The 26,962-nt window shown below is 33.9% G+C and overlaps 1 protein-coding gene across 1 annotated transcript in view; it reads right to left on the reverse strand.

The window, feature by feature from the left end:
• Positions 1–26,962, reverse strand: part of LOC132701767 (all trans-polyprenyl-diphosphate synthase PDSS1) — a 54,752-nt gene that overhangs the window by 24,343 nt on the left and 3,447 nt on the right. Inside the window, exon 2 of the mRNA XM_060669943.1 lies at positions 6,702–6,896. Coding sequence (XP_060525926.1) covers positions 6,702–6,896 — 195 coding nt within the window. The remainder of the gene's footprint in view (positions 1–6,701; positions 6,897–26,962) is intronic.

Genomic DNA, 26,962 nt, shown 5'->3' on the forward strand with positions numbered 1-26,962 from the left:
CGAGCAATCGTTTATCGTTAAAATAAATGCAAGAAGAGAAGACATTTTTTCTTATTTCTTTAAATACATCATTACTTCCATCAAGACTTCGATCTAAAGAAACAACGCAAATTAAAAGCAACCTTTTTGAGTTATTTATTTATAAATTAGATTTGCTTAATTTCTAAAGTCCGTAACATTGACGTTATTCAAAGAACAAAGTTTTGTTAAATTTTGGTAATAAAAAGAGAATGCATAAAAAATACCTTTTTAGTAGGGTTATTCTTTATTTTATTTTTCATGCCATTTTTATAGTAATGTGAAAAAAGAAACGAAAAGCAAGAAGAAAAGAGGAATTCTTATATATTTTTTAATTTCTTTAAACATATTATTACTACTATTAATACTTCGACCTAAAGAAACAACGGAAATTAAAAGAAACCTTTTTGAGTTATTTATTTATAAATTAGATTTGCTTAATTTCCAAAATCCGTAAAATTTACATTGTTCAAAGAACAAAGTTTTGTTACGTTTTGGTAATAACAAGAGTTAATGCATAAAATATACCTTTTTTTAGTAGGGTTATGCTTTATTTTATTTATTCAGGCCATTATTATAGTAATGTGCCAAAAGAAACGAAAAGCAAGAAAAAAGAGAAGTTCTGATATATTTTTTTATTTCTTTAAAACATTATTACTACTATTAAGACTTCGACGTAAAGAAACAACCAAAATTAAAAGAATCCTTTTTCATTTATTTATTTATACATTAGATTTGCTTAGTTTCAAAGTTTTGTTAAATTTTGGTAATAAAAAGAGTTAATGCATAAAAAATACCTTTTTTTTTAGTAGGGTTGTTCTTTATTCTATTTATTCATGCCACTATTATAGTGATGTGCCAAAAGCAACTAAAAGCAAAGAGAAAAGCGAAGTTCTTATTTATTTTTTTGTTTCTTTAAATATATTATTACTACTGTTAATAAGAAAGAACAGAAATTAAAAGAAACCTTTTTCAGTTGTTTATTTATAAATTAGATTTGCTTAGTTTCCGAGATTCGCAAAATTTACGTTATTCAAAAAATAAAGTTTTGTTAAATTTTGGTAATAAAATGAGTCAATGCATAAAAAATAACTTTTTTCAGTATTGTAATTTTTTATTGGTTATTTTCCATTGTCCATTGTGACATAACAATGAAAACTTTTATTTTATTATACAATTTATTGAATAAATTTTGTTTTTCAGGTTGTTAATTGTTTATAATTCAATACGTTACATTCTTCTTTTTTTTGTTACATTATAATAATCACATATGCAATGAATAAATACGAAAATAGAATTACTATTACTTTCAAAACAATGGTTCAATTCATAATAATTTTTTCTTCTATTCTTTTAATTTTTTTTAAAATTATTTGATTGATCCAACAAAACGGTAAAAATTAAACGAAACCTTTACAGTTGTTTATTTATTCATTGCATTTGTTTAATTGTCGTGTCGTGTCGTTTAATAATATAATATACATTTATAGTTTAACCCTTTATGTTGAAATTAAAAAACATTACTTGTTTAATAATTCAGTGTATAAAAATACCTTTTCCCACAGTTTCATTGTTGGTTTATTGGCTTTAATTATCATTTTCCATTGGCGCTTTAATGTGACACAAATATGGAAAGTTAAGCTTTGAAATTTTGTAGTAAAGTTTTGAAAAATTTTCATTATTAATAATTCAGTAACATTTAACGTTCTTCCTTGTATTTTTTTTAAATTATAACATAATAATTATAAATATAATGAATAAATAAGAAAACACGTATTACTGTTTTAAAGTAATAAATTCACTGCACAATAATTTTTGCTGCTTGTACCAAACTCTTTTAAAACATATTATTTAGTAAAAATGCTTTGATTTAACAAAAGGAAACCTTTATCCGATAGTTATTTATAGATTGGATTTGCTTAATTATTAAGATCTGCGAAATTCACGAAAATAACAGATTAATGTTACATTTTGTTATTAAAAAACCTGGTATGTTTGTTTAATAATTCAATGAATAAAAAAATACCTTTTTCGAAATTTTTATTTTTCTTTTATTATCTTTAATTATCATTTTCAACTGCCGCCTTTATGTGACACATCATCAGTCGAAAGTTTTTTTTTAATATATATTTATTGAATAAATTTTGATGTAAAATTTTATACATTATTTTTGTTATTACTATTCATTTCATTATTAATAATTCAATATTTTACTTCATTTCTTGTATTTTTTAAATTCTAATATGATGATGATGGTAATGATAAATAATTAAAAAAAGCAAAAGTAAATATTAGTGACACCATAACTTTTTAAATAATAATTTAATACACACAACATGCTTCCCCTTATTTCTAACTTTTTTAAAAATTATTAGTTATTTATCTAACAAAATTGTTCGTTTCTTTAATTAATCATTTTAATTATCATATTCCATTGCCGCTTTAAAGTGACACAACAACGGAAAAGGAAACTTTTTTTATTATATATTTATTTGTAAACTTTTATTGTAATGTTTTGCAAAATTTTCATTATTATTAACTCAATATTTTACGTTTCCCGTTTTACGAACGAAAATTACTAAATTCCTACAAAATTTACGTTATTAATAGATATAAATTAAATATCTTTGAATTGAAAAAATTTTTTTTTATAGTTTTATTCGTCATTTATTGTCTTTAATTATAATCAAAATAACAAAACGTTAATTAATCTAAGCATCGAAATAATACGCAATAAACTTTGAAAAATACAGCACCGGCCTCTTTTGCTATATATTTGTTGATCAAAACCTGTAAAGTTTTGCAAGATTTCATCGATAGTGTTTGCTTTTACCATTCTTTTTAATATTTTACATTCTTTTTTCACTTTTTCTCTATTTTTCAAAAGTATTATTTAAACAAAAGAAGTAAAACACATAATCGATTATATTTTCCTTCTTTTCTTTTTAACATTTCCGATATCCCATTGAGAACGAGTAATTTAAAAGGCCTTCGAAATCCCATGTATTATTCCGGTACGGCGTTCGACCTGATGATTCTAAAATCGCTTATTTTTAAAGTTCACACTCCGTTGACTAAGGAGGTTCCCGAACGCGTACAATGTGCAATTTATTATAATGACATTTTTCTAAATTAATCGTCGCTTCGTAATTCGGTTTCGCCTTGAGAAAACAAAGGCAGATGCAAACAACGATTTGAGGTAACGTTATAAGAGCTCGTTGGGTGAATTGGTCGGTGTATTGCTTCACGATTTCGTCGACAGTCAGGGATGGCACTAATTAGATCCCGTGTATGTGTGTGTACTCGGATGACGCAAGTGTCGTGTTTTGATTTTTTGCCGCGGTTGCCAAACACATTTTTTGTAACACGCGCTGATGGGCTTTCACTAACAATGCAACCAAATATAAATTATAACAAAACAACTTAAAAAAATACAATTTTTTCCAGATATTTTAAATTGTCAATTTTGATGTACCGAAACAAGAGAAAGGTGCAAAAACTCTTCTATAAAAATAAGATTAATTTTAATTAAGGATAATGATTTAGCATTACATTATTTATTCATTATAAAGAGTTATGAGCAGTTGAAAAATAAAAATACGCATATGTGTTCTGCAATGTTGAAATATTTTATATACATATTTTAACATCTACTTAGGAACATTTCTTATACAAATTTAAGAACTACATTTAATGTTTCAAATAATCGGTCATTTTCTTTTGAATTTTTTTAGTATACCAATATGCATCTCGTATTTTGGCTTGTATTTTCACCAGTTCCTCGAGGGGGGCATCTTCCCCATGATACATAAAAAATGTCTTTAGCAGCTTAACTGAATTTAGGGCTTGTTGAATGGTTGGTGGTGGTCCTAGATCAACTTCTTCATCTTCTTCTTCCTCTTGGTGCTCTTCCTCGCCCTTTCTTGCTTGCTGTAATATGGCTTCCTCTGACAAGTCTGCTGTTGTAGGCAAATCCTGATCTATCACTATAAAATCTTGCAACTCCCCACTTGTAAACGTAATTGCTGTTTGAAACTGCTTTATCCACTCGCTTAGTGGCTGATTATCTTCCAAGTCCTGTTCGCATTCTGTCTCGGTAATAAGTCGTGCATGAAGATAGCTGCTGTCACCCAAGCTTTACTAACAAAGTTGACTGCATCTAGCATATTAATCGAAAATTTGTCTTCGGACGATCATTTCCATTAAAAAAATTTTCCTGTATCCACTTTTAAGACTTTTTATTACGCCCTGGTCCATCGGCTGTAATACACTTGTTGTTTTGGCTGAAATAAATGCAAATTCAATATTCCGTAGAGTTGGAATATACGTAATAGAAGTAATAGAAGTAATATTTTCCTCTCAGACTTGCTTCACTTGTAAGTGACCGGCAAATGCTTGATGTTCTCAAAACATCGCGGGTTAGTTGATTTTCCAAACACGACTAGCTTTCTTTTTCCTCTCCAACTCGTATTCTCAGCTACTAACACTGTTACACGTTCTTTAGAAAGTTTTCCACCCACACACTTTTTCCTTCGAAATTTAATAGTTTTATTTGGAGTCATTTTGTAAAAAATACCAGTTTCGTCAGCATTAAAAATGTCATTAGCAGGATACTTTTCTGCTAGTTTGACCACGTCTTCTCCAGCCAATCGTTAGCGACGTTTTTGTCGACATCACGGGCTTCGCCACTTATCTGCCGATAATTTATACCATGTCTCGGTTTGAACTTCCCCAACTATGTTCCGAAACCTTGAAATCGATAATGCCGAACCGTTCAGCAAACTTTTCTGCTTTTAGTTTCACGACAGGTCCAGAGAATAGTACATTTTTAAGACGTTGCTGTTAGAACCACTGCAACATTGCCGGATCCAAATCTTCAAATTTTAGCTTTCTTCGTTTTTTAATAGAACTACCTGCCGCTTCAGCCTGAATGATTTTTTCTTTGCACTTGCAAATCGTGGATACAGTAGACGGTGTAAGTCTGTATCAACGTCACTTTTATTTTCTCTCCGTTCTATCTACCGAATTAAAGCAACTTTATCATCCAGAGACAAAATTTTTCCCTTACTCGCCATGCTCGCCGTATTCACTAAGTCAAATTAGAACTGATTGAAGCAATAGTGTGCTTTTTAATCGAACATTGAACTGAGGTGGCTTTTACTTGATGAATATCCATTTATCAAAATAAATAAGAACTTTTATCAAACTTGATACATTTGATAAAGACACGGTGTTGTCGAAACAATTGTCATTTTTTTATTAACATAATCGCTTATTACGACAAAAACACTTAGGACGACCACGGGTAATTAGATTATTAGAGTAAGGAATTCTGAGAAGGTAAGAAGACTCTATTAATTACAGGTCGCCATACATTCCTTCCTTTTGTTACTTGATGTGTCCCCTTCTTTTCGTAGAGAGAGTGAGAAATTCGCTATACAGAGTGGATTAATACATAGCTTTGTATGGAGACCTAATAGTACACATTTTGTTCGTAATACAGAGTTCTACGTTATACAACATTTCAGGCAATACATAATTCCCAATTAATTAAATTCAAAAATTAAACATAAAAAAAATCAACGGCAACAAATAATTTTAAATATGAAATTTAATTCGATGTACGAATCACACAATGATCACCAATCGTTCTCATTTATTTTTCAATTTTTTCAAAAATTTAATTACAACCCGTTAATACAATGAAAATAATATGTCAAAGTGAATAGAATTTGCAATTTCCAAGACAAACTCAAAAAATGTTTTCTAAATAAGGAATAACTACAAAAAATGCGACCAAAGATTAATTCTAAAAAAAAACTTAATAAAACGCGATGCTTAAAAAAATACAAATTTTTCCAGATTTTGATGTACCGAAACAACAGACATGTGCAAAAACTCTTCTATAAAAACAATATTAACTTGAATTAGGCATAACGATTAATGTTATATATTAAAGCTGTTAATATGAATTAAAACGACAAACATTTAAATTGAAATAGAGTACAGGACGCTATTTTTATTTCGATTTTGCAGTTTAAAAAAAAAAGAGAAAAATATTAAAATAAAAATTATATTAGGCATATATCTTAAAACATTTTCAAAACATTTTTCTGAATAATCATAAATATTTATTTACCATAAAAGGTAAAGCAAAAATAATAAAATTTACAATGTAAATGCATACATATATTAACCACTTGGCAACAAAACGCGAAAGATATTAAATTAACATTCGCAGAATACGGTTAACGACTCAGTACAGCGTAGGTACAAAAGAGCAACATTCCAGATAATACATAATACACATAATACAGAAATAATATTAAATCGATAACGTTATTTAAGATTTAAGGAAAACATTCCAAAAAAAAGACGAAAACAAATCAATTTTGAAGAGAAAAACAAATTAATTGGGACCTAACGACAACGACAAAAATAAGTATAAGTAGGTAGAATTTCGAATTTTATCAGTTTTATATTTGTCAACAAAACAACAGATAGAAGAAGAAGCATTTTTGAAATAGTAATTACAAAAAAAAATTGTTGGAAACTTGTTAAGACTTCAAGAGCTCTAATCAGCAATTTTTAAAAGTATTTAAGTAAAATAAAAGCTAAACCCTAAGAAAATTATATATTTTTTTAAATACACAATAAAAATATATGTATATTTTTTTACTTACGTTCCGGATATACGTGTAAACGTCTTTTAAATCGTCCTCAAGCAGCCTATAAGGGTCGACCTGGTATTCGGGCACCGAGTTGGGTTGTTGGGTCCCCATCGTGGCGTACCGCCTGATCGAGGGTGTCGCTTGGGGCCGCGATTGTCCGCCGGGGTGCCATGGGGGCGTCACCGACATTTTAAGCCGGGGCCTCTCCTGCGGGCAAAGACGCGAGATGAGTCGCGTAAGAAAAAAATTGCGCAAAGGTCACGCGTCCAAAACCGCAACCTCATCGCGTGGTATTTGAGAAAACGATTAGCGGGGGTCTAAATACGTGATTGTAAAATTTTTTGGAAGGTTGTTTCGGTATCAGGGTCGTCGAAACCCGTTTGGTTATCGATTAGAAACTGAAACTGAATAAATACACACAGAAAAAGTACGGCCTCCGTGAAGGTGATTCTTGAATTAATTTTAAGAAAAAAAAAATAAACATTGAGAGGCAAAGTTTTCAAAAATAATTTTTTTTTGTTATCAGTAGATAAAAATAAGCAAATAATGTAAATAAATTGAAGTAAAAAAATCTCTTCTCTTACTTAAAAACAACGGAAATGATCACCGTCGAAAAAAAATTTTTTTTGTCTGTTTGTCCGTTCTCTGTTCTCCGTTCTCGTCTTTTGGTTTTTCCTGAATAACTTTCTCGAACCGTTGGAGCTACAAAATTGAAATTTGCCTCCTGTTTAACCCTCCACGAGGCACATAATTTTGTAACTGGTTTTTGGACCTTGCTATGAAACACGATAAGTGTCGGAAATTTGAAGCAATCGACTTCATATTTGGCAAATGGGGCGTGGCAAAAATCGCGCGTGCAAAGGTGTACAGGGTGCGCCGCAAATTCAAAAAAACTGAGAAATGAGTCCCCCTATTATTGAAAATTGGTTATAACTGAAAGACTATGATTCAGATCTCACTTTCTTATATATTGCGATAGAGCCGGAATAGACAGCAAAAACTTTTGTATTTAAGGTTTTCACCTATTTTACAGGGTATTCCCGATATTCCGTGCTAAATGAAAAAGGTAAAAAAGGTGTCCTTAATTTGCAGATATCAACTTCAAATTTAGCAGAGAAGTAAAAGTATTTTTTAAAAATGTTTGAAAAATTTTTTTTGGTAATTTTAGCTTTAAAAATACCCCAAAAATTTCCGTTTTTGTGGGTACATTTTTGGCGATAAATGAACAACCGTTAAATTTTATTTGAACAGTATCGTAAACCGAGTCGTGAGAGAGTTTCAGGTTTCGTCAATTATACAGGACGCGAGATATTTCAAAAAATATCATTCGACGACGCTATTTTTTGTGCAAATTTTAATATTTGCCGATGTTTGCTGTAACTTTGGAATTCGACGAGATGTGAAGGACATTTTATACAGGGCGCATGGACAATCAAATTACATCGATTTTGTGAAAATTCCATAGTGGTCCGCAGGAGCACGATAGAAAAACAATGCGTCCCTTTACCACACGAAATCGCGAAGTTCTTTTCTTTTAAATAATATAAATAATATAAATAATAAAAAATTGAGATGCAAATGTAAATTTAAATGGTTCGTTTCAGTGAGAAAACCGTTTTTGTTCAGAATTGATCGGAGTATTTAAATTTATTAGCAAAATTGCAATAAACCATTGGCGTACCGTTTTTTTTTATTACTTAAATTAAGAAGAACGGTCTCACGAACGCCACTGTTTAAACAAAAACAAGGTTATCTATGCCACATATTTGTTTTTAAGTGGCGACAAGTATGACAGTAAATTCTAGAAGAGATTTTTAAAAAATATTTCAACACGCTGTATCTCCGAAATGAAGGATTTTAGAACAAAACTTTATATAAACTTTTTTACTTATTTATATCTGCTGAATACACTGTTGGTTTCTCACGATTCTTTGCAAAATTTGGTATGTGCTTTCTGTACACTTGTAGCCTCCGTCCGCGATTTAAATCGCATATTTTTTTTATAGTCCAGACGTTTCTGCATAAAATTTCGCTTGTCAGCTGCGTTTTGCATTGGAACAATTGAATTAAAAGTATTACATATCGCAGCACTCATCAATAATTGTCATGTTAACTGAATGTTTATTCTATTTTAAGTATTTCGTTGAGTAAATTTAATTTTTCCATTTTTTTTTAATTTGTCAATTGTCAATATGCTGAATTAGTCACATCGGACATTTGAGGGATTTTACCGCACTTGTGACGTTTCTAATGGTCATGTCAGTGAATGTATTCGCGATGTTTTGCGAAAATTTACCCAAAAACTAACGCTCGTAGAAAAAGTATAGTATGCAACACGTTTAATGAACGCTCGCTCCGCTCGTGGCAAATAAACCGTGCATAAAATGCCGTTTTCCGCACCGTTGCATAGTATACTATTAATGCTTTTTTCAGGGCAAAATGGTCGATAAAATTTATAAACACGAAGTTTGACATTCGTAAATTTATAATTTTGTGAATTGTCATTGCATTTTACAGGATTTTTTTTAAATAATTTATACACAAGACATGATTAAATGTCGTTAGAGCAAAATGGGCGTTTCACGCTGTATACATGAAAAATGTAGCCTTTTCGGTCAGCATACACCCTGTATAATAACAATAAACGGGCCGAACGAGTAAAGCTACGTGCTTAGTGTCCTAAACAGTGGCGTAGTTGCAACAGTAATAATTACGCGAGCACGTTTGCGACATATTCGAACATTTTCGTACATCGTATACAAACAACCGAACCATATTTTCGGTTTCGTCCTCGAAATTACCGTCACCCATATTTATCAAACGACGAATCCGTAAAAAAAAACTTACTAATTTTTTTTTGTTGAATTAAAACGAGACCGAACATCTGCCGCGGGTTGAACAAACTCGGAATCGTTTAAAGAATAACAAAAAATAGAAATTGTTGTTTTAATTATTGCGGTAGGCCATGGAAAATTATATTGTGGCGTCACGAATTAAGCTGGTACGTGTTTTAAGCGTAAGACTGGTGCGTTATTTTCCCGCTTGTCGTCGTTTAAGAATCGCCCTGTATAAAGTTTTGCCGACGACTGTAATCGAGACAGTATACTCCCTGTAAACAGGAATGGCTTGATAGAATAAGACGCAGTTTTTGTTATCTGTACCCCTCAGACGTTACGCCTCTGACCAAAATTTGTCTTTAATATTTTACAATCAGACTCAGCATGCCAAAACTTCTAGAACGTTAAAATTTTCCAGCCAGTTTCGAAAATATGAATAAAAAAACATTTTCAGGTCCATACCTTTACCACAACACTTGCAGGAAGTAAAATTGACAAATAATATAAAACAATCTTCTTATTACAGTCACAGGTCGTTAATATTAACGTAGGATTACATTACCACCTGTCTCACATTAAATAAAATTTGTTTATACATATTTGCTTATACGGCTCAAAATTTTGGGTGCGGTGTTGCCAAGCTAGCGAATTTTGAGACTATGTATTTATGGATGGGTGCGCGAACAGGAGAGTCGTCGAACCTGTCAAACAGCACGCTTCTGACCAAAATTTGTCAATTAATAATTTAGAATCAGATTCAGCATGCCAAAACTAGTAAAACGTTAAAATTTTAAAACTTTCTCTCAGCCAGTTTCGGAAAGATTAATAAAAAACCAGTACCTGTCGTTAGTATTACCACCCGTTTCATTTTAAATAAAATTTGCTTGTCCGCCATATTGGCTGCTTATAAGGCTCATAATTTTGTGTGCGGCGTTGCCAAGGAAGCGAATTTTAACACTATGTATTTACGAATGGGTGCGCGAACTGGATAAAAGTCCAACGTGTCAAACGTTACGCCTCTGGCCAAAATTTGTCATTTAACAATTTAGAATCAGATTCAGCATCCCAAAATTACTAAAACGTTACAATTTTAAAATTTTCTCTCAGCCAGTTTCGGAAATATTAATAAAAAAAACTACTAGAACTGACAAATTAGATAAAACATTCTCTTATTACAGGAACCTATCGTTAGTATTACCACCTGTCTCACTTCCATATTGGATGCTTAAATGGCGTCCACTGCTTATACTTTTGGGTGCGGCGTTGCCAAGCTAGCGAATTTTGACACTTTACGTATTCATGAATGGGTACGCGAATTGGACAGCCGTGGAACCTGTCCCCGGGCGATTATTAATGAATAACAACGCATGGCGCAACCGCTAATTTTTTCGACATTTTGTCGCGTTACATTAGCTCGGCGATAATTATTATTTCATCCTGCGCGGATGTCCTTGACACCGATGCCTAATTTGACGATGTCAAGACAAAAATCGCTCGCTTTACAAAGAAGAATTAACAGTTTTTGAACGCGCGTGGACCATTTTATATTTGCTATTTGAGGTTTTTTACTTTTTATATTTTTATTTTTATTATTTATTTTATTATACCAAAATAATAATTTAATTTGGTGCAAGTAACTTGAATTTATATTATTCCCTATACAGTGGACTACGGTTATAAATTACCCTCTAGGATCTCTATAAGCGGAAGTACGCTATAAAGAAAAAAAAAATATGTAGGTACGTACATATTTTTATTTTATATAAAAATAGAAAACTAATAAAAATTAACATAGGTACTAAAAAACGAAAGAAACTAAACTGCCTAAACTAAAAACTTATCGACCTATATAAATTTTGCAACATACAAGTAAAAATACAGTTATATGTCCCATTGAACATTTAAGTTGCACTTTACTCTTTTTGATTAAAAAAAATCGTCATTTTTGTTTTTTTTTTCTATACAAATACAACCTTCCAGGACGTTTGCATAATACCATCAGTTATATTATCAGTAGATTGTAAAAAATGTGTAACGATTTTAGCGGCACAAAGCGTTTCAGTTGGTACTTCGTTCTGTTGAACATCATCGTCGCTTTCGTTACCAGAGCTTTGAAGATCTGTAAGACTTCAGTAATTATATCATTATCTGTTAATAACTCCGTTGTTATTAAATTATTATCAACAGTTGGGAAGCTATCCAGCTCAGGAAGATACAATTTCAATGTTGGTTAGCTCTTGGCCGCTATTGCTCAACTACTTAGGGGAACCTCCGAGTCATCGTCGTCATTATTTTTGTACTTCTCGAACCACCGAACCAGAGGTAATCGTCTGAATCAAACTCATCTTCCGATTTTATCAGACCTGCATGTCGAAAGCAGTTTGAAATAGTGGTTGAAGTATTTTATGGAGTCTAGAACAGTGATACAAGAAATATCTGCGGTAATATGTCTTAAGGCATTTTATTATGCCCTGATCCATTGGTTAGACGACTGAGGTGCTATCTAATCCGATATTTGAAAGGATGAGTTGCATAATTGTCAACCAGAAGCAATATTTTTCTGTTCTGACGTTTTAGTTTTTAATACCAATCCTTTAAATAATTACAAAAAAATGCTTGAAGTCATCCACGCGGTCTGACTTATAAATGACAGGTAGATTTTTCACACGCATATCGGTCGTTCATTTTTACCAATAACAAGAAATTTGCATTTTTCGCTTCCTGTCACATTTACACAAACCCAAACGGTGTACCTCAGTTTCGACTGCTTCCCACCCAACCACCTTTCTCCTCTAAATTTAAGTCAAACTCTTGGCTGGAACCTTCGGCACTGTACTAACACACAATAACGCGTTTTACCACAAATCGAAACTCAATTTTACGTATTCGACGCGCGTTTCACCAACCAATTTGGGAGAAGATTAAAACTCATTTTAACTCAGTTTTAATCTTCTCCTGAAGATGCCAACTTGGTTGGCGAAACGCGCGTCGAATATGTAAAATTGAGTTTCGGTTTGTGGTAAAACGCGTTACTGTATCTAAATTTAAGGATACGATCTGGAGTCATGTTGTAAAATAGCCCAGTCTCGTCACCATTGAAAATATCCTCAGAGCCACTTATCCCCTAACCAGTTCAGCACAGCTTGTTTGTTAAGACCATTTGCTTCATCAGATATTTTTGCGACTTTAAAACATTCGAGCCAACCTGTAGAACAACTAAAATCCTCACCCTCTAAGCCCCTGGCTAATTCTTCGGCTGTCGATTTCAGAACTGGACTATTTATTGCAATATTTTCGGATCTTAGTATTTGAAACCATCGTAAAAAAGCTTTATCTACATTTCAACGTACAGGATTTCTAATTCGCTCGCTTTTTTGATCTTTTCGTGATTACTCCAAATTGTAGATATTGTTGTTTTTGGCAATTTCTTTTGTCCAGAAACTTCCGCCATACCGATGCAACTCTCAATACTTCTGATAAACACAAAAAAATCGTGCTAGCATAAGCACAAGACATTAAAGTGCAAACTGTCGGCCGGGCACGCACGTTTCAGAGAAAACCTCGCAAATGATTACTGAAAAATCCCCGATTTTTTCGAGGAACCACCGCTCGATAATCCGATTTTAGCGTACCAGGACAATAGTGAAAATATTGTACTTTATAACCGTAGTAGAAGTTATATATCGTAAGTAATATGCGATGAAAAATGAAGAGTATTTTAGACGTATATGTACGTAAAACCCGGAAGTACGTTATATCCCGTGTACGTTATAAACGGAGTTTTATGTACTTGAAACTTGTGAGACGCTAGAAGCTATTATAATATAGTCGAAACTGCGAAATTGAAGGGACTGCTTTTCTTTCGTTATAAGGAGTTATAGGCACTTGTGTGTGTGTGTGTGTTCTGTAATATTTAATTATTTTATATACATATTTTAACATCTACTTCGGAACATTTTGTATAAATATTTAAGAACTACATTTAATGTTTCAAATAATCGGTCATTGAATTTGTTTAGTATGCCAATAGGCATCTCGTATTTTGGCTTGTATTTTCACCAGTTCTTCGAGAGGGACATCTTCCCCATGATACATAAAAAATTTCTCTAACAGCTTAACTGAATATAGGGCTTGTTGAATGGTTGGTGGTGGTCCCAGATCAACTTCTTCATCTTCTTCTTCCTCTTGGTGTTCTTCTTCTTGCTTGTTGCAATATGGCTTCCTCTGTCAAGTCTGCTGTTGTAGGCAAATCCTGATCTATCACCATAAAATCATGCAACTCCTCACTTGTAAACGTAGGTGTTGTTTGAAACTGCTTTATCCACTCGCTTAGTGGCTGATCATCTTCCAAGTCCTGTTCGCATTCTGTCTCGGTAATAAGTCCTGCATGACAATAGGAGTGTTGAATTGTTTCTGCTGTCACCTCTTTCCAAGTTTTACTAAGAAAGTTGACTACTGTTACCTGGTAATTATTACGAATTATCGCATTTTTATTATTAAAAATAGTCTCGAAAATAGCTAAAGGTGTGCCTTAAATCCAAATTTGAAATCAAAACCATTGTATTGTATTGTATTGTTATTAACCTCAGTTTTGAACATATTTAACTGCCTGCAGAAATTTATTTTTTTTTTCTGAAAACGAAAGCGATATGGCTCGCGCAAACAAAGCGACCGAAGAAAACGACCAAAACAGGTGTTTATCGGCCCGTCAACGTGCGTATAGTCCAGACGATCTCGGCACAACATCCGTCTTTAACCCAGATTTTCCTCTGTCGGTCACGTGGAATGTGAAAGTGAACACACGTCGCCTCTTTTACTCTCTACAATTATTTCATTTCGAATTCGTCGCACGTCGTCGTGTGCGCGCGCCTGCGCTTTCATAATCGTGCGGGAGAGACAGCGATGCTCGATCAGAATAGCAACCCTGAACAATTTTAACTAAAATTTAGGAGTAGATATTGCAGCGTCCATACAATACACACAAAAAATAACCCCGTTTTGTATGTTAAAAATACATAGGTAAACTTTCGCTTTCCAATATTTGTTAAAATAATGTTGTTATTCACAAAATACAGGTTATTTAAGTGAATATAATTTTCTTGTTTTTTGTATTTGTGCTTATTGCAGATTGTAGAAGGGTGTCAAATTTGTTTAATTTAACTATTTATAATGTATTTTGCCCAGATTTATGCATTTTTGCTACATTTGCTTACTATGATTTTATTATATTTAGGCACTTTGGAACTTGCATCCTCCAAGAGTCTTTGAGGGTAAAGAAGAGACAATAACGTTGGAAATTATTTTATTATGTATAAAATAAAAGTGACAAAGGACATTATTTTTTATCAAAGGCACTATGGAACAAGGAACTGAATTTCTAAATGGTGGGCAGTCGTCAAAATATCGTTAGACATGCAAAAAGAGACCCACCAAAACTTAATTCAAATTCGATAGTTTCACACTGAAGTTCGTCACTATTTTTCAAATGCATATTCGACCATTCGGTTTTAGATCAATCGTTATCCTTTCAAAAATAATGGCCCTAAATATACAAGAAAGAAGTGCGGATGGGATGTGAAAAGAAGTAAAACTTATAGGTCAGGTCAATCTTATTTATCATTTATTGATATAACCCATAAAAAAGCCTTTGATGAACATCAAAATATTACCCGGCCAGACCGTACAAATTATTCAAAAAGGTCATATTCTCCTTCATCGGAGGAACCGTGTTCTCGTCTTGATATTGATTATTACCCCCAGGACCTACAAGATTGTTTCGTCCTCCACAATGACTTGGAAATGCGGAGTTTCTTCTAACGACAAATCCTTTCACTTGGGCCATTTATCGGATTTAAGTCACATGCGGTAACGCAGGATGGCAATATTTTCTTTTCCTTCCAAATCTTCCACGGGATATTTCAAAAAGCGATGTTTGTTTAAAATCACCAAAGGGCTTTTTTTTATCGTGTTTTCTTCAAATGTCAAGACTTTGTTGGTAAGGCAGTCGATAAACTCTTGTTTTTTCCTAGACGAAGTTGGTGCTTGATGTATTACAGCTTCATTCCAACTTTATGGATTAGCTTTCTACATCTGCCCCTAAGTTATTATTATTACACTATTAGGCAGTAGGTGCCAAAACCGCACTTATACTATATACAAAAGTCATACATTGATACTGAGATACAGGGTAGGTGCAGTCACAATATCATCTGACAAAGTGTTCCACTCATTTCACTCATTTGCAACACGGTTTGTTATAAATTTGAGAGAATTTTTTTTGGTCGCCTCTGAAGTCGTTCCTTTTGGAAATAAGGAGACTACAGCATATTCGACGACCGGTCTGATGAAGCCTTTATAGGCTCGAAGAAAGGATCCTTGAAAGCACGTCGGATCATTAACCTCAGATATTAAAACACCTAGATCTGTCTGTTCATTTACGGATCTTAAGTCAGAGCCATTTATATCATAGTTAAATTTAGGATTGTTATAGCCTATATGTAGCGTTGTACATTTGTATGCATTGAGACGTAGCAGCCAGTCCCTCGTCCATCTTTCCAGATTAGCTAATTCTTCAACTAGGTCCCCATGTTGTAAAGTTAGGTCCCCAAAAATCTTAGTATCGTCAGCATACGTATTAACGTTGCGCATCATGTGCTCAGCAAGATCAGAGACATATATTATGAACAACAGGGGTCCCAGCACAGATCCCTGAGGCACTCCACTCAAAACCTCAAAATGTGAAGGAAGACTCACCTCTTGTACCATAGTGCTGTGCTGTGATTTCCAGTTTCTCAGGGGACACATCAGGGCCAGGACTAGCATGCAACTTAAGCTGGGTGAGAGCTTTTAAACTTTTTCTTCGGTGAAGTTTATTTCTGAAATCGATGCCGCGCCAAGGAAATTCGGTTAGGCCTTCTTGAACATAAACACTGTAGAATTGTTCAGCAAATACTTCTGCAATATTATTTGGTTCAGTTTGTAGCTCACCAGAGCTGTCAAGCAAGGCAGAATTAACGTGCTTCGATTCTAATGAGTTGTTAATGTACTGATAAAACTTTCTGTGGTTTGTAAAGTTGTTTTCAAATTCTTGTGACCTGATTTTTAGTGTTATTTATTTCTTTCTCTGTCCATCTCAGTTTTGCTGTTTCTATAAATGTGCCAAAGTATTCTTTGTAACCCATGCTTTCTTAAAAACTTCTCAGTGGTGCTTTACAAGAGAATGTCTACTATGGGGAGTACTATTTCCTCAAAGAAATTTTATATCTGTGTAACGGTAAGTCCTATGGGATCGTCATTGGTGCAGAAATGATCAACGTCGAAAAAAAATTTTTTTTTATCTGTCCGCTCTCCGTTCTCGTCTTTTAGTTTTGCCTGAATAACTTTCAAACAGTTGGAGCTACAAAATTAAAATTTGCCTCCTTTCTAACCATCTTTTTTCGCGATTTTCGACTGTTTTTTGGACATTGCTATAAAACATGATAAGTGGCCGAAATTTGAAGCAATCGACTTCATATTTTGCAAATATATATGCAGTTTTGCCCTGTAATGGAACGTGTTGAAAATGGGGAGGCAGGGAGATCTACAAAAAAGATCATTTTTCAAAATCAAATTCTTTTTTGGTTATTTTTGGTTATATTTCCTTAAAAACGCGAAATATAACTTTAATTTCAAGCATTTTTTCGATTATTTACAGGGTTTTTCAATTATAGACAAAAACATAAAAGACCCTGAAAATTGTTTGTAGAATATATGGCTAATTGGATTAAACGGCATTATAGGACGCAGCAATGGCTACAATTTTTGTATTTACGGTTTTCGTCTATCACATATGCATTATATACAGGGTGTGTCGTTTATGGGCAAAAAAATACAAAATATCCTACAAAATTTCCGCGAAATTTTAATATTTATCGAAGTTTTCCGTAACTTTGTAGTCCAGCGAGACGCGCAAGACTTTGCAAAAATTCCATAGTAGTCCGCAGGAGCGTGCGTAATCTTTTTTCACTTTTATTTATGCGTACGCCTATGGACGCGTGCGCCGGCCCTTATCGAAGAAAATGCACTTTTTATTACGTTGCACTTCAGACAATACGGAATCGTTAAATCGAAGGTCTTTCCGATGCGGCGCCAAAAGCCAAACCACAATTGAAGACAATAACACCTGTGTGCTCCCATATTGCGTCACACCCACAATGGTAAACGGAAGTTTTTATGATTCGGTAGCGGCGTACCGTCGTCGCCCATTGACAATTGCGCTCGTATTATAATATTAGCATAAGGGGAGGCATAATGAACTTTCGGTTCGAGTTTCGATTGTTTACCCGTCGGCGTTGAAGAGTCGAATTTTGACGCCCGACCTTCGCGCAATCAATCTGCTTAAATAAACCCATTGAAATGAGTCACATGTGCGGGAAATAGTCTAATAATAGTGGCAAAACGAAAGGAAAAAAAATTAAACACAGATTGTTCTAAGGATCGTGGTTCACTGATGAAGGTGCAAAATAATATAAACGTATTGTTCTGTCTTCATATACTTTTGTATTCTTTTTCTTTTTTTGTCTTACTTTTATTTAACTTTACGAATGATTTTTTTGTTTACGTTGGGTGGTATTCATTCTCTTTAGGAAGTGCTTTGGGTTTCGGGATATAGTTTAATTATTATTATTTTGTGCGTATATACATGCCTTGACAACTGTATACTCCGTCTTGTTCTCCCTCCTTTATTCCCGGGAAACCTTTCCTTCTTTTATATATACATTTTTTGTTACTCCATTTTTACCTGCCTTCGCGAGCGCCCGTTGCGAGTCGGAAATTTGAAAACACCAGTTTTGAAAAGCAAGAGTCGAACCCTCCGGTAGAACCGTGCAGTCCCTTCAACCCATTGCATCCTCCACAAGGAAATTTGGGGTAAGTCAGGGCATGATTACGGTCATTTTATTTCGTATTCGGGGAACCAGAATGATCTTGGAATTACAGATTGGAACCAGCAAATTTATACACAAATTTGTTGAGTAACCGAACATAAAATACGTATGTAAACTAATATTCTGAATATATAGACGTTTTCCTTAAAAAGGGGACCTATTTTATTAGGTCACGTTAGATAAAAATAAAAAAAAGCCTATAAATGCAAGCATACACTACTGTAATACTATTTACAAAACTTCCAACAATCCAACTTGCTGTTGGCCTCTTCAAAGCTCTTCTCTTTAATAATTTCCACATTAGAGATATTAAGCGTTCCACCACAAAATACATTTCACCAATAGCAGATTTACCACTTGTCCAAAGTCTCTCAACATCTTGGATCCGTCAAAGACAAAATTCCACTTGAGATGCAAGGAGTTTACAGGATAAATTGGAGAGACCGGACGAAAACATGAAACAGCATTAAGACTAAAACAAATAAAACCATCAGCAGCTGCCGATTCCATAAAACTAAAATTCTTGTATATAATCAATTCTTCTACCAACGAAAAATCCGAGAGTCTATAGGAATCAGTCATCCGAGACGGTGATAATGCCCCTCATTTAGCTCCGCCCCCCTCAGAGGATATATAAGCAGGTACAGCGTAAAATGCGAGCCAGTTTCAGTCAAGCTCTCAAGAAGTCAACAGGATGATTGGCGAAACGACGCAGGAGGAATCCAGAAGTTATGTAAATAGTAGTTAAGTTTCTACAAGAAAACTGACTTACTCGCATTCAAAACCTATTTATTATGCTACCGGATAACAAAAATTCATAACAAGTATTCGAAAATACTGAGAAAAAACAAAAATGTTGAAGTACAACGATAAATACAACAAAAAAGGAAAAAAAATCATAGAAAAATTAATTTTATTTAATAATAAAGCACCTTCATTCGATTTCGAAGGAGATATCTTACGAAATATACAACTTTGCGGGCGGCATCCGACATAGTTGCTCTCATGCAACCCCATAAAACGAGCATATGACACTATTTATAATATAAAATGTAGCATATAAATTAGATAAACATTCATTCAAAGTGGTAGAGTTAAATTGTGAAAAAGACATTTTTGATATTTTTTCACGCTGCTGAATTCAAAAAAGAAAGAGATAAAAAAAATAAACTAGTTTTATGATGGGTCTGTATTATGATAAATGTATTGTCTGAGTTTTTGTTTGAATGAAGTTAGTGCATATTACCTGATCTAATTTTCTCATGTAGTTATTAGTTTACATGTTATAACTAAAATTGTTAATTTAATGATATATATATATATATATATATATATATATATATATATATATATATATATATATATATATATATATATATATATATATATATATATATGATGACACTATACTCCGGGATATCATCCGTTCGCTCGTTGAACTCCGACTGGAATCCTGCATCCAACTGGAATCCTGCAAATCCTGCATTCGACTGGAATCCTGCAGACGTTTCGCCAAAATCTCACAGAACAGTGTTCGAAGTGTTTTCGGAGCGCGAGCATTGAAGATGCCAAGTGAGATTTTGGCGAAACGTCTGCAGGATTCCAGTCGAATGCAGGATTTGCAGGATTCCAGTTGGATGCAGGATTCCAGTCGGAGTTCAACGAGCGAACGGATGATATCCCGGAGTATAGTGTCATCACATTTTTCCATCCGTGAATCAATACGTGAGAATATATATATATATATATATATATATATATATATATATATATATATATATATATATATATATATATATATATATATATATATATATATATATATTTTTTTTTTTTTCAAAAAATAAATAAAATTTTAAGTCTTTTTGAAATAATTATCCGCAAAAAAGCATAAGTTAGAAGAATATCATAAATAAAATAATAATATAAATAAAATAATCAAACAACGGGAACACCTCATTCCCCCCATTTACATAAACGGGAACGAGAGAGACAACAATCCCCATAACTAGTCGTCTTTTTCTATTGTAGAATTTGTCTCACTATTTATTCTAACCTTACGGAGTTGCGTTTTGACAGCCGCTCGTTATAAATGGCGACCGGTGTACGTTCGTGAAATGTTGTGCGAAAAAGCCACGGAATCGCAAAACAGACGGCAATTCATATTTGTTGCGCAAAAGGCCAAACCGATTAACAATTTCGCAATCGAGGTTCGGAGCGGAAAATTTCCAAAGTCTAGTTTATTGCGCCGTAGCGGAATTCTCATTTTTGCCCTAACGTCGAGTTTATGAATAAACCAACGAACGGGTGCTATTTTTTAAAAAGTTTGCACGTGTCATTAAATTAAAAGTCACCGGGCGCCCTAACATTATCGCTTTTCCACGGGCCTTATTGCCACTTTAAATACTATTTTTCTGGGAAGCCATAAACTCGTCGAGGGATTTTAAGATGTAGAGATATTTTGCCCGTAGAACTAACCAAAACTATTTTCTTACCTATATTTCCTCTAAAACTATTCGAAAGTTCGGACCCTACAAATCAAATAATAATAATAATAATAATAAACCTTGCACGAGATCAGAGAGGAAGAGGTCTTCTGGTGTCTTGAGCGTTGCCTGCAAAATCGCCAATAGCGTGGACCCACTTCTGAGACTCGCGAGGGATCATGAAGCTGTCGAAGCATTGCTCTTTAGACCGTTTAGGTCTCACCTTCACATTAGATGCAGATAACCAGCACTCACGTACTAAGCTTGGCCCGGAGGTCCTGAAATCCCTGATTAAGAAAGCGGAACAGCAAAAGCTCCAAAAAGACCGCGTCAGTAAGCCTCAGCATGGATTGTTCTACAGGTACCTCCAGACTCTGGACCTGTCTAGGACACTCACTTTCTGGTTCCTAAGATCTGCTGGCCCTAAGTCTGAGACCGAGGGATATCTGCTTGCCTGAGAAGATGAAGTAATTAACACTCTAGCATACCGAAGTCAATTCTCTAACGTCTTTGACATTAGCTGCAGGTACACGCGGTTTCGAGTTACATCTACATGATATTGAAACAGTAGTAGAATTATGCTTTCCCCACTACAACCTGCTCCAGGTGAATAAGCCGAACATATTTCTGTTGGATAAGCGAAGTAACTCGATTTTTGTCATAGAGTTCTCTGCTCCAGCAGAAACCAACATCGAAATCAAAGGAAGAGAAAAGCGAGCGAAATATATATTGCTTGTTGGCGAGTTGCGACTCCACCTTCGAATAGTATAAATTGAGCAACTGTTCAATTTACACTATTTAGCGGTGAAATAAGAGTAACACAATGAGTCTTCCAGTTTTATCAATCATCCAAACCCAATCCTAGAGACCTCTCAAACTTCTGATAGTTATGAAACCTTAGAGTTTGCTTTTTATCGAGTACCCTACAGCACTTCTCTGAGAGGTCATCGTCATTCCCACACGACAATACCATACCCTACCATACCGCATACCAAGTCAAATTTTCAATATACAATTTACATATAATATGAAGAGTACAGGACCTAAAACTGAACCTTGCGGGACACCCACCTATATGCTGAATTTACACTATCCATTCTCTTACTTCTAAAAAACTCCTAAACCAGCCTGGAAGCGTGCAGAGCTTCCCCTAGTTCTGTCAAATCAACACAGTCAAATGCCCGACTTGGGTCGCAAAAAAATAAATACAAACATAGCTAGAAAACAAGTTAAAAAATGATCTGGTCCTATTCACAAATCTTCTGGATTCCTCCTGCGTCGGCAAGTTGGAAACAGGAGGTATCTAGAACATTTTAAATAATACTACAGTAGTGTCTTTAAAAAATAAAATATCTAGTTCATATCTGGATAGGTTAAAACGTCATTTTAATGATAAGTTATCTGGGCACGCTGACGTTTTACGAGTAGATAAACTGTGTGACCCAGAGCGCAAAAAAACTGCACGGACATTTTTTCCTCGACGTCTTCGCCGTAGTGGTGTAAGCGAGAGCGGCCTCCAGGTGCTTCGTTGCCGGTGAGAGTGACCTTGATCGCACGCCCAACCGGGCTGGATGTTACTTTCTTCGGCTAGTGACCGCGAAGATATTTTCACAACGGCACCGCCCCGCAGATACGCTTTTTATTACATTACTATTTTTTTTTTTCATTAAAACGCGATTTTCCGTGGCGGGGCCAGGAATCGGGGAAATCGAAGAATCCCGAAAACTATTTTTAAACTGCACGATTTCCAAACAAAAAAGGCGCGTTATTTATAAAAACGATAATCGCTTTCTTAAACTAAGTAGGCCTTGGAACCGGCGACGTGGCAAAACAATTGACGTTTCCCTAAGAGCGCTCGTTTATACGTTTTAACTACCAGAATACTTCGTCTGCGAATGTTTTCGGTTTTTTGCAAGCGTCGGAATGAAAAAAAAAATAGCTGTGTAATTTGTAAAATGTAATTTCGCAAATGCAAAATTCCGTTTCGAGTTGATGGCGTCTATTGCCTTTGTTGAAAAAACCAACACGCGCGATCAAAAAATCACTTTTAAATTGGGACGTTTTTACTTTCTCAAAAAGTGATTACTCTCTTAGTATGTCGTTGTGAGTTACGTCAACGTTTTTTTTTTATACATATTCTTATTAGGTAATATTTCTGTAGGGCATAAAAAACACATAATCTTGGTCGAAACCTCATTATTTTTTACAAACATGCCAAGAAAACGTTACAAAAAAGTAGGTCAATCCGCTACTCCCCTATTCTTTTGACCAAAATGATTTCCTTATGTTACCTTCCGCTTGAACGGTTCGTGGTCAACACACAGAGTGTCAAAGTTGCAATAAATATGCGTTGTTGTTAGGGTTTTAAAAATGAAATTTATATTTATCTATTTATTATGAATGGAGTCGATATTATTATAGGGAATTCCTCGAATCGCTAAGTATCGTTTCCGCATATTCCTTGAAACGGTTATAAGCAAATTGGGCATCACAAAATAATTTACTACAAAATACATATTATTATTAAATAATGATAGATAACGCTCTACAATTGCAAAACATTTTTACAAGAGAAGAAAAAGTCTGCTGTATACATAAGCACTAAATATAAAAAAATAAATAAATCGCAAAATAAATAGTTAATTTTGACAGCCTGTATACTGAAAACGTTTCGTATACGTAACGTATTTTTCCTTCCTGTGAGCGGTTTTAAATTGTTCGTGTTCTGTATTAGGTTTCGGATAAATAGAGTTTACTGTTGTCTAGATTTGTTTTTTATTTATAATTTTATTGATAACAGAAGGATTGTAGCCGTTGTTCAGTACAATTTGTTTAATGACATTAAGTTCTTTGTTGTAATTTTCTGTTCAGAGTGGCGTATTAAGAAAAATGTGTATAAAAGGGTGAAATGCAACCATAAACCTTCACACACGGACACAGTCATACATAACAGCTCAAATCAGCCTTATACACACAAAATGGCTGCATTTCACTCTTTTATACGCAGACTTCTTAATACGCCACTCTCATCAGAAAATTACAACAAACAACTGAATATCATTACACAAATTGCACTGAACAACGGCTAAAATCCGTCCATTATCGATAAAATTATAAATAAAAAACAAATCCAGACAACAGTAAACTCTATTTATCCGAAACCTAGTACAGAACACGAACAATTTAAAACAATAACATACATAGGAGAACCCAGTGAAAAAGTTTCAAAACATTTGTCAAAATGTGTCAAAAAACAATAAAACGAAATGTCCAAAATCTCAAAAGTCAGGTGTCTACAGGTAGAAATGCAGATCTTGTCCTAAAATTTATATTGGACAATCTGGTAGATCCTTCAAGAAACGCATTAACGAACATAAAAGAGCGTTTAAAAACAATAGTCTAGCTTCTAATTGTGCTACACACTTAAATACAGAAAAACACATTTTCGACGACAATTTTGATATTTTACAAACAGCCACAAAAAGTAGAAAATTAAATTTATTGGAAGCCATGGAGATTAACAAAATGAGACATTCAAATGTATTGCTTAACGATCAATTAGATTTAATTACCTCTCCATTATTAAACTTAAATTCTCACAAACAACATTAATCAAGGTTTTATTGTCATTTTTCGGTATATATAGTAGCAGGTAGTTTGTAAATATTACATTTGATAAAGACACGGTGTTGTCGAAACAATTGTCATGTGAATATATATAATTTAGTGAAAATCTGAACTTTTGGTTAGTTTAGTTAGTAAAAGCCACCTCGGTTCAAGCAGTTTGGTTCCGAACCTCGCTATTAGTTTCTTACGTGACACTAGATGGCGCTAGCGATGCTGTTTCTATTCTCCAAGAGTAGTTTTCCATCTATAACCAATATAATCTTTGTCCATAGTATTATCATTTTCAGTAATTTCGCGTGAAACGGAAAATGTGCCGAGCGTTATTACGCAAATCGCCGAGGCATTTGGAAAATAATTTCAACCGTCCGCGCATTGGGCAACGACTTAAATGTTAAGGCTACAATGTTCGCGATTGAAAACGATATTCGAGATATAAGTGAATTACTAATATGGCGCTCTCGTTTTCTTTTCAGATGAGCGGCGCAGGGCGTAAAAGCAAAGGCGGCTGCGGCGCATTAACCCCCAAGGTGAGTGAGCGGCGCTGATTGCGAAAAAGCGCAACTCGCAACAATGTCGGCCGAAATAATATAATTATCGTTGCGCTTTTGTTTCGGCGTTCGACGGCGAAATAATCACACACGAGTGAAACCCGATCAAAACGCGTTAATTGCCGTATAATTAAGTTATTTCTTGGAAAGAAAAATTTTCCGCAGATATCGTCCACGATCTCAGATTTCGATCTTTCTTATTTTGTTTTTTTCACGCCCGTCTGGCGCAACAGCTTGCGTTTTGGACCGAGAAGAGGGTGGCGCAATTTCCTCGAAAACAAAAAAACAACGTTCGTGCGGGAGCTCGTCAACGCTGGAAGAGAAATTTTGGGACCTTCTGGGATCGTTTAGACAATTGATTTGTTTTTGTTAGTTTTTGGTTAGTTGGTTTTAAACCTTAAATATGATTAAATATTTCCCCACAGGAAAGTAAGTATCTCTTAGATGGATTGCATACAAGTTATACTTAGACCAGAAATATGGTGCTTTTACAGCCCCCTGATTAACTTTTTTACTCCAAAACCGCGGACCCTTATAGAACACTCTTTCGAGCAGATCCTTACCCGTAATCATTCCAGGACCGTCCTAGGAATTTATCTAGCTACACTAACAAGCGTGATATAAGTATGTTTTCGATCTTTTTCGCCGAGCAATTTTTAAAACATATAAATAAAAAAAATTGGTGCAATGTAGCAATTTATTACTATTTAATTACATTTCTACATAGTTTCATTATTAATATACAAAATATTAAATATAATAATTATAAAGTATGAGTCACTTAAAAAATCGTCACTATCGCTATTGTCAATGATCAACTGCGCCACTTCTCGATAAATATTTTCTTCTTTTATTATTTATTATTATCATTTTTCACAGTTAGACCAACTTTGTACTGATATTTTTTTAACCTTTTGCCGAATTACGGTTATGGTACTATCACTAATTTCTGGTGCAGTGTTCCTATTTCTTATATGCGTTTTCAACTCAGACCAATCTCAGGGTAATCTCAAGATTTCACGTCCGTTTTGTTGTGCTATCGAATCGATTTTGTAGTCTTTATTAAAATATTTAATTTTTAATAATTCCAAAAGTTGTTTCTTCGTGTAGCTCTCTTTCAAATATATAAACATTTTCGTAGAGAAATTCTTTAATTTTAATTTAATTTCTTTAATTCGAGCCATTATCCAACACAATAAAAGTATTTGGCGATAGTTTTGGTAAGAGTTTATTCTCAAACCAGTGCTCAAATATTTTCGAGGTCATGTTTTCATGGTAATCCACACTTGAATTTTTGAGGCATACGAGATTCCATTAGCACTTGACGTTCATTAATTGTTTGGAACTGAAAATCCATTTTCTAGAAAAAAGTAAAAACGACTCTTTGGCATAACTAAGTCTCTCAATACTTTTAAAACACCATTCATTTTATAAGTACCAGCATCTTCACTCATTTTCCTCTTGACTATTCCATTTGCAACAATTTTTCTTACAGCTGACTTCGGAACTTTGGTCACGTCACTTGATTTTGTTTTAAACGTAAAAGTTGCTTGTATGAGAGCGCTACAATTAATGAAAATAGTTACCGTTATACAGGAATCACATTTAACTCTAACCGCACCTAACTGCCTTATTGTAAATGGAACACGTGGTATGTCGTGAGAAAATTTCATGGTAGTCTCTCACAGGTATTCCTAAAAATTAATAACACTAGGTTCCTAGATATTTTAATCATCTGTATTTTATGTATTAATTTGCCATACAATTACAAATACGACACCATGTATATTACGTGGTATATTATTGTATTGTATGATACATAATTTAATTTTACATAAACTTTACATTTTT

Source organism: Cylas formicarius, unplaced genomic scaffold (genome assembly GCF_029955315.1).
Source record: "Cylas formicarius isolate icCylForm1 unplaced genomic scaffold, icCylForm1.1 PGA_scaffold_5__7_contigs__length_24384050, whole genome shotgun sequence".
In the NCBI taxonomy this organism is placed as follows: Eukaryota; Metazoa; Arthropoda; class Insecta; order Coleoptera; family Brentidae; genus Cylas; species Cylas formicarius.